The 15,520-nt window shown below is 39.3% G+C and overlaps 1 protein-coding gene across 1 annotated transcript; it reads right to left on the bottom strand.

Moving 5' to 3' along the window:
• Positions 1-439: 439 nt before the first annotated feature.
• Positions 440-7,844, bottom strand: LOC149285691 (up-regulator of cell proliferation-like). Its single transcript, XM_089494792.1, is given in 3 exon segments — positions 440-3,753; positions 3,756-5,195; positions 7,550-7,844. Coding segments are annotated over 3 exon segments (5,049 nt in total).
• Positions 7,845-15,520: the final 7,676 nt, after the last annotated feature.

The following is a 15,520-nucleotide window of genomic DNA, read 5'->3' as shown; positions in this document are numbered from 1 at the left end:
GGCGGGGCCAATCGTTAGTGTGCCTGCACGGAGTTACTGGAAAATAGTAACTCCGTGCAGACACACCGAGTGATCCGAAGATCCGGATCATGAATCGAATCATTTCAGTGAACGAATCGAAATGATCCGATTCACTTTAATGATCCGACCTGAGAGAAATCTGCAGCTCTGCTTAGTATTGAGTGAAGAGAAACTTTATTAAATCTTTTCACAAGAACAAAATGAAGAATAAAGTCAAGGAGTCCACACAAAAGGTTACGTGAGCAAGTAAATCCACGTACAGAACAAAAATGGCAATGAAAGTACAAGCGAAAACTAAACAGAGAACAATGTCAGCGTCCGCTAAGCAACCTATAAAACTACTGAACAGCAAACGGAAAGTCTTAATTAAACAAAATATTTTAATCGGCACATCCTAGCAACGTGGACGGAGCCGGGTTTAGGATCTGTGTGTTCTGATCAGCCCGATATTGTTAACTAATGATTCTGTTCTATTGAATACTCCTTTCAGGCTCCGGAGGGCATCGTTCTTGCTTAGTTTTTTCCATTCACAGGGCAGTGCAGCCGGCTTGGCCTTATATTCACCTGCAAACTGCTCATTAAACTTGCTAAAGATGTATTTCCAGTAATCGGAGGCCTGAATGGAGTCGTCAGGTTGGATGGCCCAGTTGGTGTAAATTTTTTTGTAATCTTTATAATTGTGCCACTCGCATTTTGTGTCTTCATTTTTAAAGCGATTACTTGACACCACGGAGGTAGAACATATGTCTATCACTAAAGTTTCATATGAGTCCCATCTGCATCTTCCTAATCCTTCAGGTCGGTGGAAAGATGCCTTGTGCTCCGTATGGTCTTTTCCTCCGGCCTCACAGGGCACCTTACAGAATGGACACTGCTTCCCGCATCCGATCACCTTCTCCAGCAATACATCCACGGGGTTCAAGGTGACCTTGGAGAGCGCAGATTCAACGCTCAACGACTTCGCTTCTTTTAGGATTCGTTTTTCGGTTTCCTCTACAAAAATCCTAACGTCACCCGCAAACTGGGTAACCTCTGTGTTGTTCTCGAACGTGATGGCATTTATGTCACTTTGAGAAATTACCAGCTCGCTTTTCAGTTCCTCGCAGAGGTTTTTCAAAAGCTCTGAAACGCTGTTATTCTCCAGGCATTTCTCGTTTGCTAGGAAAGCTTGTATTTTTTTAACTACCGAAGATAAAATATTTTTTTGTAGAGTTTCTAGACTTGAGGATTTCTTGTATTTTTCAGAGACGTACCGGCGGATCCAGTCTTTCAAAAACCCCCGATATGATGTAATGTATCTTACATATTCCCTGAAATCTTCTTTTTCTAACAGGCTCTCCAGCACAGAATATTGGAAAAATGATCGGCTATTGAACATGGTATCGGAGCCGTCTACCACATCGGTGACCATTTTTTCCCCAAGACTTTTGTAAATATATTCAGTTAAAGCTGGCGCCAGGATGCTGGTGCAAAACGATTGAGCTTTCTGCTGGCTTATGTCTTTTTTATGGTAAATGGCCTGAAAAGTTGATAAAGGCTTTAACCTTTCCAGAGACAGCTTTGGATCATTCTCTTGGATGAATCGATCGTGCATCTGCTGAAATAATGGTGCAGCTCGGGCAAGAATTAACATTTTAATGTCCAGCTCAAATTTAGTTGTAAAATTAATCTTTTTAGTATCCTTGTCTTTAAGTTTCTCATCGATCAAGTGCAGCAGTCCCTGGCTGTAAGAATCATCATAGTCAGATCTTGCATTCATTTTCTCTCTGACGTATTGGTTGCACATGTCTATTAGTGTGTTAGACAGCCGAGTTATACTATGTTTGTAGTCTTCTTTCCTAGCGAACACATCTACCATCGGTGCATACCAAGAACGTTCTATATGAGAGTCGTTGACTTTAAGCGTGTTTTGTTTAAATTCCCGTAAAGTGTTCACTTTCAATATCTCTTTATTTATTTCTGATCCTTTGTTGCTCATGTTGTTTGACAGTTGCTGTAAAATAGATTTACTGATATCTCGCTTTTTTAGGGACTCAACTTGGAACTCTGAGACTGTTTTTTTCCACATGGCATCAAATTCTTTTTCCAAGGCTGCCTTACTGAGCTGGCACTCCATTTTTCTGCATCTCTGTAAAAGTTCACTCACCTTCTTTTCGATCAATTTCTGATATCCATCCTTGATATTCTCAATCTTGACCTTACTGTTCTGGATTTGGAAAGCTTCATCACATTTGTTGAGCGCATTTCTTTCCAGTTCCTTTCTGAGAAACGTTACACTCTTTAAAAAATCTTCCTTGTATCTTTCTATCAGATGCACATTCTCAGACTTATTCTCAAAATATTTCCGCACATGCTCCAGCATTTGCGCTTCTCCCTCGCAGAGCACCCTTCGTAGATCATCCTTATAACTTTGACACGTTTCTTCAGTTAATTGAACTGAAGTCTGATTCCTAACGGCCGTTTCTGTTTCGGTCTGCCAGCCGAGCACGGTTTTGGTGAAGTTCCATTCCCACTGAGAGAACTGAGTGGAGAGTTTGTTATAAGCTTCGGCTACCAGACTGTTTCTGAAACTGAATATAAATTTCTCATATTTCACCGCATTCCATAAACTTTGAATCCATTCAATGAAGTCCTTAATGTTGGATGGTCCGCTTTCATCTTTACATCTTTTCATAAATTCAGTTAAGTACTTCTTCAGCTCGGAAACATTTTCACTGTAACCAAAGTTTACCGGAGCCATTGGTGGGACTCCGTGCCACAAGCCAGGAATGTACCAGTTGTCTTTTTCAACATCGTAGTCCATCATATCACTAAATTTTGTGATTCCATGTTTATTTTCCATTTTTGCAGCTGCTTTGGTCATTTCGTCCAAATGCTCTAGGAGTTTTCTTCTGTCCCTCATGTTTTTTTCATGAGCGGATACATCACTCACATTCTGGTGGACAAACTGGCAGTTGGGTTTCTTACCAACTTCTTTCATCCTCAGAAAAGCATGGACAACAATCTGCAAAATATCTTTCATTTCTGTCGTGTTCTCCATGGCCATGTTGACTATGGTGATATCGCTCAACCCGACCACTAGTGTCGCCAGCTCATTGTCATGTTCATAACTGCCTTCTAGAGAAGACAATTCTAGGGCTTTCAAACCTTCGGTATCTATCACCAAGATAAAGTCACACCCCAGCTCCTCCTGGAGGTTCTTCTCAACCTTAATTAGTGTCATGAAAGCCCCACGTGTGCATCGGCCACTGGCCACGGGGAACTGTAAACCAAACATAGTGTTCAGGAGGGTGGACTTCCCTGTGCTCTGAACTCCCAGCACTGTGATCACTCTCAGTCGACATTGTCCTCCTGTCCTGGTGTCTAGCTCGGTCAGAACGTCAGTAATCCACTGCAGAGGGATGTTGGAAGCATCTCCATCAATCAGCTCCAAAGGGAACCCATCCAGCAGAAGATCTGCAGCAATTCCCGGGAGGTAGAAAAATTGTCTCTCATGTAAATGATTTTTTTTTTCTTTGTACATGGAATATTCTGCCTCGTACAGCTGTCCCAGCTCACGCAAGAAATGTTCGATTCCCAACGAGCTGGCGGAGATTCTGTGATCCAGCTGTTTTATTCCTTCCCGATTATTTTTTGGATTGCTAATTTTTTCCTTGTATTCAGCCTGTAAGGATGACAGTTTTTTTCTAGCAACGCAATCGAGTTCAAATTTCATCCATTTTCTTTCCCAGACAAATGAAAAATGCCATCGATAAACATCATTATACTATTGTGAATGCTATGTCGGTGTTGAATCTCATGAATCGAAATGCGTTGACGCAGCAGCTCACTTCGATATATTTGTGCGTCCGTCGTCCCTTGGTCTTTCATTCTGCACATTTCTTTTTCTATTTTCGACAACTGCTTCCACAGATCTCCCTGCAGGCTCATCGCTTCCTTCTTATACTGAGCCACATCTTTTATCGCTCCAGTTATTTTCAAAGCATGTTCCCGCGCATGACGGCACTCCTCCAAACTTTGGTCTACGTAGATATGGAGGCCAGCCGCCCGTTCCCCCATGTTTTCGAGTGTCGTCCTTTTGTGATGAATTAGGGAAGAATTAATAACGGATTGAATATTTTGCACCAGTACCGTATCATTATCTGTGCTTTGCTTAAATATAATATCTTCTTTCTTCAGCTTTAGCACGGTTATTAATTGTTTCAGGTTCTGCAGTGTTTCTGCGTTTACATTTCTGCCAGGGCCTGGAGTGATAATAAAATACAACTTTGCTTCTGAGTTACTGCAGTTTGATAACATTCTGCATTCTCGCTCACAAATATTCTCTGTAAATATAAAAACGGCTGAAGACACTTGTGTTAAGAAGCTGAATTGCGTGCCGTTGGACTCCAGCTCTCCTCGCAGGTTGGCCACCGCGATCGGCTCAGGGTAAATGTCAGAACTCCTGCTACCAGAAGGGAAATACCAGGACATTTCCACCAGTCCATCGGATATTTTTCTTTCAACGTTTCCTCCTTGCAGGTCCTCGTGAATAAAAAAGTCATGATACTGCTGGGCTGGGTTAAGAACATGATTCAGGATTTTAGATTTGGATAATTTATTTTTCCCCATTCTCACAAAAGAGAAGGTTGGCATGGGAATATCAACCACACTTTCCTCCATAAAGCCTTTTGTGTCTGCTAATGAATGAGGTCTCCACCTCTTCACTAGATCTCTCATCGCCCAAAGCATGAAGGTGCAGTTCACGCCATCGCCAGCAGGGAGCAGCAGAGGGACAGCAAACTGGCACATGGACATTTTCGATACTATTTCTTGCTGTAGGAAACCATCTGAACAATGGAGGAGAACGCACAGGACGTCGAGGGGGTGGACAGAATAGGATTTAACATTTTCCACGCTTATATTAAAAAACTGAAAGAGGTCATTATTTTCTATGTTATGTAGATTTTGCCCAGTACAGAGTTGACTTTTTGCACAGTCGGTGTTCCTGGCGGTCCTGTTAAGAGCCATGAGTTTCTTTAGGAAATGCCAGGGAATATCCTGTAAATCCTGGGGATGAAAGTCTTTTACGTTCACTCGTTCAATCTGTAAGACATCCTTCAGCTCGAGCTTCGAATGCAACCGAGCCTTCATCCCCAGCTGATCCAGAAGCTCATCGAATATTTTCACTTTATCTGAGAAAAGAAAAGTTAGTCTTCATTAAGCCTCATTGATCTTGTGTAGTAATTACTCTATAAATTCAAACAGGACCCTAACCCTTGTTTTGTGCTATCGGTTTATATCATAAACTAGTTTAAAGCACTCGCTAAAGCAAAATATTTCTGCCGGTCCTTTATCTATATGCTTCCTCCCTGCTATACCAAACCTATCTCCCACTGGCTATTGACCACTCCAGTGTTATTACACTATGACTGCACTACTTTTATGATTTAGAGCCTTATGTCACGCCAATTTGTGTTGTACATATATAGGCTCGCTTCCTGGTAGAGATGGTATGGAATTTCAGCATGAGTGGGGTTAATTTGATTATATATGAATGTGATGCCAAAAGGTGTTACAACATGAATTTCTCTTTTAAAGCTGGGACTCCAATCAGGGCCCTTCCGCAATATGTGAAATGTTACAGATGAGTTGCCTTTAAGTCTAGCTTCAATGTAAATTGGCTGACTAATCCACCATGCCTGGATCCCCTCAGATGGTGGATTACTTTAAAATGCTAAGTGACCACGAGTCAGGAGACTATTCCTTCCAGGGTCATACCCATTAGATACAATAATAACCCAGATTTATAATCCTGTCTCGTTTTTTGCATATTGGGGTGTGACAGTGACATATACCAGGACCTGTAAATTCATACCTAAAATATAATGTGTGTGGGGAAAAATACACACTTTGTAAACTTTAACAAAGGCTGGTGGTAGAATTAGTGCTTTCAAAGAGTTAAAATACCAGCATTTGAAATACCCTGGGGTGTCTAGTTTTCAAAAACATAGGTTTTTATAGTGCACACGGAATTGGCCGGGCATAAATAGGGCATGGGCACAGGACCACCAAATGTAAACATTTTCAAAAAATATGCATGCCCCAAATGTGGCCCTTTTGCCCTCAAAAAGCAAGGTAAATCCATGCATGTGTGGTATCACTGTACTCAGGAGATGTTGCTGGCATATTGGGGTGTTGTGTGACAGTGGCATATACCAGGAGCTATAAATTTATACCTAAAGTATGTGAGTGGGAAAAATACACACAAAAAATGCTACTGCAAACTTTGACAAAGGCTGGTGGTAGAATAAATGCATGGAAAGAGTTAAAATAGCAGCAATCAAATACCCTGGAGTGTCTAGTCTTCAAAAATATATGGTTTGATGGGGTAAATTGCATTGGCCAGCTTTGAAGATACCTGAAATAGCACATGTGGGCAGAATAACCGGATTTGGAAAAAATGGTTTTGAAATAGCAAAACGCTACTTGTACTTATTGCCCCATAACATGCAGAAAAAGCATTTTTTTTTTTATTAGCTTTTTTTTTTTAAATTAGCTTTTATAGATGAGTAAAATATGTTTAAAGTAAAAGTCAGAAAGTCATTTTTTTTCTCAGTTTTTCACGATATTTTATACTTTTGGTTTTTTAGTAAATGATATGATACAATCAAAATACTGACATCAAAAATAAAATCAGCCATGTTTGAATCTAAACATACAAAGTACATTTAAAATAACAAAGGAGTATAACACGAGGTACAACATTCATAGATTCACAGATAAAATATATGGCTGCAAAAATAATTGAATGTTAGTACTGCAAATATTGGTGATATGTTACAATCTCAATCCTGTATGTAACAAGTTGACATATGCACCCAGACCCCCTGAAAAAAATCCAGGGAGGCTTACGGTTATTGGATGTTGATGTACTTTATCATGTTTATACTTACCTCTGCAAACTCAATAAAATCTCTTTAAAAAAAAAATAATAAAATCAGCCATTGTCACAAAGGGGTTAAATTCATATTGTGGGTTTGATCCTTCAATAATTAACAGTGCCAGAATTTTGTGTATGTGATAGAATATTGGTTTTGCCTATTTTATCTTATTAATATCCCTAAAAGGACAGAAAAACTGTTACTTTACCCTCCAAGTGAGTAGTTGGGTTTTCTGTAAAATTCTCTTTTTATAGCGTAGACTAATTTATTGGGAATTTGAAATCACATAGATATTGCGTTAGAGCATATGTTTCGCATTTTTAGTCTAACTTGCTTAGGGAACCAAGGCACCCCGTTTATAAATTGTCTTGGTGGTGGCAGCAGTGGGATATGGATATTTAGTTATTTCATTATAATTAGATGCCATGTTATGGGGGGGGGGGGTTATCACGCTTGGAGAACGGTGCACACCTTTTATAAATAACCTAAAGAGTTTTTGCATTTGCACAGCTTGGAAGGTCTCTTGATGAGGGCCCTCGTTCCCTTTGGCTTGTGGAAGTTTGAATATGCCATATAAATCAGTAAATAACGCAGAGATTACTTACTTTCCGGGAAGTATCCTGAAAGCCCGGATAATGCTGGAAACCGTGGAATCATGTTTTTCATGTGGCAGAGGAATTTTTCACAGGCTTCGTAACCTTTCTCTAATATGATGGTTAATAACCATTCGGTCCTCTTAACTGGGCTCTGGGTTGTGCTGACGTTTAAATATTCTTCACGGGTTATTTGGAGCAGAGAGCTGAGCTCATCGAACAAGCCAACTGTGTCCTCCGCAAAGACCTCTGTCAACTTCCAACGCAAGCTGCTAATAACGCGGGACGCTCCCAAGCCACGATCCATGGTTCCAGGATATCACAACCTAAAAAAAAGCACAGAAACCGAGAGGACGCAGTGAAAGGAGAAGGAATTAAATATTATGCAGTGTATCTGATTCAGCATTCTAAGCCAAGACCATCCCAAACACTGTACACCAAAAGCGGTCTTGTAACCATGACAAGTCAGTAACGTGTCTAGCAGATTATAAATATGGCAATTAGTTAATGTTATTTACTCGCCCATCAGAGTTTACAGAAATTGAAAGTGTATGTTAGTGTATGGTGTTAGCATGAGTGTGCGTCTTAATATTTAAATGCTTTTGCCCTGTATATTGTATAGTTATATCAGGGAGCTGGCCCTGTATAATGTATAGTTATATCAAGGGATGATCAAAGAAAAGAATGGGAGATAAAAAAAAAGATAAAGTGGAGTCGTTTATGTGTAGGGGCAAGACTGAATGTGCATGTGTTTATGGACAGGCGATTGTAAGGGTAATGTTTGTTTGATCTATACCTTCAGTGCTGAGTTTTCTTGTGATTTATCAATTGATCTAAACCTGCAGCGTTGTGTTTCTATGTGGTGTTTACATGATCTTGTCAGATATTTTATGATAGAAAACATGTATTCCACATATTCTGTATTTTACATGAAAACAAAATGGAGTCAGAGCCATTTTATTTTACTTAATCATATAGTGATTATTTCTTTTTGTCCTTGTTCTCTCTATAATTGAGAACAAAGAAGTATTCATGTATAGAGATGTTTCAGTAAGTATGATACAATTAATGTTATTTTCCATGAGAAAGTTAAGGAGTAGACGCTGCATATCCTTGGGAACGTAAATTCGTATGGGGGATACATGGTAAGTCTACCAAGTCCTGAGTTACTATCTAGGAGGTAACACCTAGCGATAAGGGTGACCAAGGATAAATTCCAAACATATATGTAATGGTTTTAAGTTAATTCTTAGACCAGAGCGTCTCTCACAGGTAAAGTAAGAAATTACAACGGTGTAAATATGAGTAGAAATTCTAATTATAATGGGTAAAACCCACCGTTATGATTGGAGAATTCCAATCAAAAGGTGGAGGCTATGATAATAAGCCCTGTCTTTAAAAGCTTATGTCTTTAATAAAAAAGGGGGGGACCTTTAAAAAAAAAAAAAAAGAGATCGCACCCTGGAACGGACAGATCCTGACGGATTTATTCACCAAATTTTCCCCAGAGACTTGGAATCTTAAGATTCTGGCACCATATTTCACTCTTGGAGTTACTTTGAGTTATAACCTATATAACTGGTAGACAGTTATATTTTTTCCACTTAATTTCTTGCCACTGAACCTGGATTAATTTCTACAAGGACCGGTGGGATAACAGCAACAAGTGGTGGTAATTATAATTGTTTTATTATTCTGAATAGAGATGAATTTTGTCTTCTTCGTATAGAATTCCCTGTTTCTGGGAAGTACTATATTGCATTATTGTATATGACGGCTTGTGAGACTGCAGCTTATAACCCGTGATAATAACAATAATGAAAAGGTATTTTTACCTATAGATGAAGTTTGACATTATTTGCATCTATTAAGAACTTCACTAATACTCTTAGACACAATTATATTATTTTTAATTTGTTATATTAGTTGAACTAATATTAGAGAGATAGTGATATCTTTATTACTGCCCTGATTATTATCAATTTTTGGTTGCTGAGTGGGATGGAAATTAATTGTGTGTTACTTATAAAGTAGTAACTTATATTGATAACTATCGATAATATACTGTATTTGAATTGATTCATTTTGACATGTTTTAAGAATTTTGTGTTTTATATCATGCACTGTGTGACCCATATATAGATTTGATAAATTGTATTCACAATAAATAATATTTTTGATTGATTATTTTTGTGATATCTATCTAATTTGAATTATAATTTTCGGCGATCTGAAAGAATTTAGGATCGGAGATAAAATATAGGGTATCTCCTTAAATTAATATTGTGGATGTGGTACTACAATATTTGGTAGCGTCGTTATTTTGCGTATGTGATAAAATATTGGTTTTGCCTATTTTGTCCCATTAATATCCCTAACATAATTGGAGGCACCGCTGAGATATTTCACGTAAAATAATAATTCAAATTATTGATATACGGTAGTTGTTGTTATTTTCGGTTGTTTCACATAGTATATTTCTGGTACGGTGTATTGTATACTGATCAGTGCATAAAACATGTCTGTGTCCAGCAAGTCGAGTGCTGCTTCTGATGAAGATGTTTTGATGTCTAAAGCACAAATGCTGGTACATGTTAATAACATTAAACAGGATATTATGAGAGGTTATCATAAAAATATGAAAGCCAAAGAGAATTATGGAGAGTGGCTCCAATCCCTTAAGGATGAAGTACAAATGACCCTAACAAATGAATGGTCTGAAGGATCACCTTTGGTTGGACATTTGAATGCTATTGTTCAAACATCAGATTTGAAGGAGCGAGAAGGGTTAATCTTTTCATCCTGGCCCTACTTCTTTGTATTGGCTTCTCGGTTGTTGCGAGATCGTGAAACTAGAGAAAAAGAAGTGTCTAGTCTCCAGAAAGAGGTGAATGCTTCTAAAGCAGCCCTGGATCAGTCAAAGGATACTCAGGCAGAGTACAAACAGTTGAGACTAAAGTTTGATGATTTAACTGATAAGCATTTGGCACTTCATGGCCAGTACTTTGATGCTAAGAGCAGGGTAACTGATTGTCAGTATGATCTTGTTAATTGTCGTGGGGAGATACGAGAACTCCAAGCCAAATTGTCTAACCAGGATAGTGTGCAAATGCCTAAGCTATCTTTGTATGGTGAAGGTGATGAAGGGGTTAAAACCCACACCACCGTAACAGAGTCTACTGTTCTGAGTATAAGTAAGCAATTACAAACTCTACAAGAACAGGTTAATCAGGTGGCTTCTGTCCAATCACAGCGGAATCAGAAGGTTATATTGTCTGATACACGCGATTCCTCTGATTCTGATGAAAATCAGGAGAGTGATAAAAGTGATAGTGAATCTTCCGTTTATTCAGAAGGTCATGTTTCAGGTGAACCCTCTGTGATGTTACAAGGTGCCAATACAGCCAGAACACACAGATCAGACGGGCGCTCCCGTAACTTTAAAGGAGCAGTAAAGGGTACTAAGAAATTACCCGTACCTGTCTATGATGCCCCTAAGGTAATTAAATTCCTTAAGGAGACTGTTGCTGAATTTTCTAAAAAAGGCACAGCTAATATTGCTGACCATTTAGAATCATTTGAAAGGGCAATGCAGTTTTTGGGAATGGATGATGATTCCAATAAGAAGCACTATGTGTCGTGGACTTTCTCAAGTCATCACAGACATTACTTTGAAGGTTTACAAAGTATGCGAACCCTTTCTTGGTCTAAAATGAAATATGAGATTAAGATTGAGTTTGGACAGTATAAAACTGTCTCCGCTGCTAAGAAGGCTGTGTATAATCTCAAATGTAGGCCTCACCAAAGTCCTAGAGAGTTTTTAACTGTTCTCAAGAACGCTTATTCTCTTACAGAACGTAAGCCCAGATATGATTCTCGAGAATTTCGTGATCTTTTCTTCTATGCAATGCCTTCCCCAATTCGGACAAATCTTGCTAGAGATTATGATAGCGATTGCTCGTTAGACTGGCTTGTTAATGAATGCATGACACTGTATACAGTATTGCATGCCAATGATGATTTGTCTGATAAAAAGAGTCAGAAATTTCATGGACAAGAGGTGGCAGAGACCCAAGCCCATCTGGGATTAGAATCACAGAAAAAGAGAAGCTATGCTGAGGTGGTTAAATCCCCAAAACCTCAGAAACAGGAATCGGCTATAGCCTCACCTGTTGTCAGGCCTAAAACTCCTAATGTGGAATCCCAGGATAACAAAGGACAAAGTCCTACTGCCAAAAAGAATCCACAGTGGAGGAAGGGTAATTCCCAGTGGAAGAAAAACCCTCAGGCAAGGAGGAAATTTTACAGGACTAATAGGGACAGATCCAGTCAGTCTGAGTCTGATAACTCCCAACAGCCTCAGCCAAATAACTCCAAACCTAATAGGCAGTACAGGAATGGGAAAAACAATTTTCGTCATCATGTCAATCAAATGAGTGACCAAATGAAATTGTTAACGGAGCAGATGACTAAATTAAGTCAAACTATGGCTACAGCGACCACCAATCCTTTTTTAGGGGTAGGTCCTGCTACAATGCCAGCTCCCCCGCAATAGATCATAACGAAGTTAAAGCCGATGTGGCAATGCAGGGATGGTTGTCAGATGATATAATTCCTAACCCTGTTTTACTTCCAGATCCTCATCATCTATCAGATGATTGTGTTAATAATGATGGTAAAACCTATGTGGTCCCTCCACTTTTGGCTAGGGGGGACGTGTCTGTAACTTTGTCTTCTATATTGCAGCCAGACCAAATGAGTCCGCAAGCTAACTTGTCTTTAAAAGCACCTAGTTCCCTGGAACCGGCTCTGAAGGAGTTAACCGATGAGATGCCGACCGCTAGTAACAGCTTGAATGCTCAAGACATTCCTGAGAAGGAAGAACTAGTGGGTAAGAGTGTGCACACATCAGTACAGGTTGGAACTACTGCCGTGACAGGTAACGTATGGAAGACAAGTGATATGCTGACACATTCTAAATTCTTATGTGAACTAGAAGAATATGAAGGAAGATATTATGTTTCTGTAAATGTACAGGATTCATTGCCACAACCCTTCATGGGGTTAATTGACACTGGGTCACAGGCAACTATATTGTCAAATGTGTACTTTCAGAAGGTAATGGGCTTAGCAGCAGAAAAGCCGAAGCTAAGAGATTTTCCAAATACTCTACTGAGTGTTGGAGGTAATTCCCTTCATGTCGTAGGTTCAACCTGGTTAAAGTTTACCATAGGTAATAAGACCTTGAGACACCCGGTAATAGTGGTAAATCTTCCCTATGACCGATTGATTTTGGGTATAGATATACTCAGAAGACTTAATGTAATCATAGATTGTGTGAATGGGATTGTATGGTCACAAACCAAAGTACCCATTCCATATGATAAGTCTCATCAGCAATCCAGGCGTAATTGCCATGTAATTGAGGAAAGGCCGGACTCAATTGAAATTTATTTTAGGAATAGTCAGTCATCTGATGTTACTGTTTTGCAGGTTAATGATTTTATTTCCCCTGCAGATGATCATTCCATAAAAGTTCAGCCAGAGAGGATCCGAAATGTCTCTCTGGAAGGCGATGTTTTAACCATTTCTCTTCACAGGAATTATGTGGAATCTGTGGAATCAGCAGGTCATGTTCAATTCCTTGACAAAATTGAAAGGGTTAATAACAATTTATTTTTTTCTGTCCAAGTGAATGATCTAGGGAAAAGTAAGAATGCCAAGCTAAACTTAGAGATCGAAAACAGCTATATCAGCAAAAGTATGTTAAAACAGATCGCTAATCCTAAAATGATCCGGTATCTTTCTCCCCATGACAGGTGGATCCATAATCTGGACGGCGAATCGGATAGCCATAATATTATTGCAAAATGTTTGTTATCCATTTCTATCGGAAATAAGACAGCCAAACATTTGTTTCTGGTGTTGGACGAACCTCGTTACCAGATTTATGTGGGAAATGATGTCATACATCGCTTTGCTATCCATCTGGATCTGATTAATTCTAATCTGTGGACCAGGTTAAAAGGCGATCCTTGTAAATTTCAGGATGAAGATGAAGCCCTGAAATCGGCACAGTTATTGCCATATGCAGTCAGTGTTCAAGTACCTGAAGATGTAACCATTCCACAAGGGAGCAGTAACTTTCTTCTACCCATACAGGTTAAGAAAGGCCAGAGATTGAGAAATCCTAATGCATTTATCTGTTTATCCAACCGGATGCAGCAGCTAGGTGTCATGGTAACACCTACACCAATGGTAAATATCCATGGAAACCCTATTTATGTTGTTATAAACAACATTGCACCTCATAATATTACCTTATCCAAAGGTACTGTTGTAGGTTTGGCATTGGATTCAGAATATTATACTTTTGGATTCCAAAATCATGTTATAGGTCTCATTCCTGAAGAATACCTGACAGAAGAACAAATAGTGGAACAAACGTTTAATTCTATTCCAGAAGGTTTATTCACTATCCAATCTGTTTATCCTTTCAATATAGGTGAAGGTTCGTGCAGGATTGAAGAATCCGCCATCATCTTTGACCACCTAATTGATGAACAAGAATATCATGACCAAAAGAAAATTAATCCACCTGGAGAGGACCTAACCTCTAAACTTGAGGAATCCTTTGAAATAGGTCAACCTAAAGTTTTTCCTGGATTTCAGGAAAGGGTGGAGGAACAGATATCCATGGCTGACGCTTGCTCTAACGATAATGAACGTCAACAGCTAAGGGAAATCCTAATGGAGTTCCAAGAGATCTTTGCCAAAGATTCTTATGATTGTGGTTTTACTAACCTTCATGTCGCTAGGATCCAGACTGATCCCGATCTACCACCCGTATGTATCAAGCAATATAGACTACCTTTAGCGTCCTATGATGCGCTACAGGATATCATTCGGAATTTAAAGGACCGGGGCATTATCCGTTCGGTGCACAGTTCGTATAATAACCCCATCCTAGGAATTCTGAAGCCTAATGGTCAATGGCGTTTGTGTGCTGATTTAAGACAGCTAAATAAACGTGTGTATATGTCTGGATGGCCTGTACCCTACATAGACCAATACTTGGTACAAATGCAAGGATCTAAAATATTTACTGCCCTAGATTGTGCCCAGGGATACTGGACTATTCCGGTACACCAGGAAGACCAATACAAGTTGGCCTTTACATTTGGAAAACAGCAGTATACTTGGACCCGGATGCCTTTTGGTTACATAAATTCTGGTCATGAATTTGCTGTATTCATGCATAAAGTTATGCCTGATGCATTTGAAAGGGGAACCTTGGCCTATGTGGATGATATTTTACTCAAAAGTACTTCTTTTGACAAACATATTTTGGAGATCCGACATGTTCTTAATCAATTAAGAGAAGCAGGAGTTAAACTCTCATTACAGAAAGCCCAATGGTGTCGTACCAAAGTCAACTTCCTTGGACACGAGGTAACTTCTGAAGGGTTAAGTCCACAGAAGAAGAAAGTTGAAGCCGTTCTGAATGCCAAAACTCCTACTAATGTCAAAGAATTAAGATCATTTCTAGGAATGATTAATTATTCCCGTAAGTTTATTGATAACTATGCAGAACTAACAAAACCTCTTTTACAGCTGCTTAAGAAAGACGTGAATTGGAACTGGGGGGAAGCCCAGGACAAAGCCATAGACGAGCTGAGGAGAAAACTCACTCAGGCACCCTGTTTGGCATATCCGGAGGGAGGTAAGCCTTTCTATCTGGAAACAGGATTTTCTAATTTAAGCATAAGTGCGGTTTTGTATCAAAAACAGGACAATCTGAACAAGGTCATCGCATATGCAAGCAAAACCTTGTCACCTGTTGAAGTGAAATTCAACAACTGTGAGAAAGCTTTATTGTCTACGGTATGGGCATTACAGAATTTTCGGAGCTATATCCACGGCGAGAAGATTATTGTAGAAACTGCTCACCAACCTCTACAATATTTGCAGAGCGACAGGATA

This window comes from Sceloporus occidentalis, unplaced genomic scaffold (genome assembly GCF_023333645.1).
Source record: "Sceloporus occidentalis isolate IW3139 unplaced genomic scaffold, rSceOcc1.0.p SCAF_76, whole genome shotgun sequence".
Lineage (NCBI taxonomy): Eukaryota > Metazoa > Chordata > Lepidosauria > Squamata > Phrynosomatidae > Sceloporus > Sceloporus occidentalis.
The sequence above is the reverse complement of the archived record's forward strand: the minus strand, read 5'-3'. Positions and strand labels throughout refer to the sequence as shown.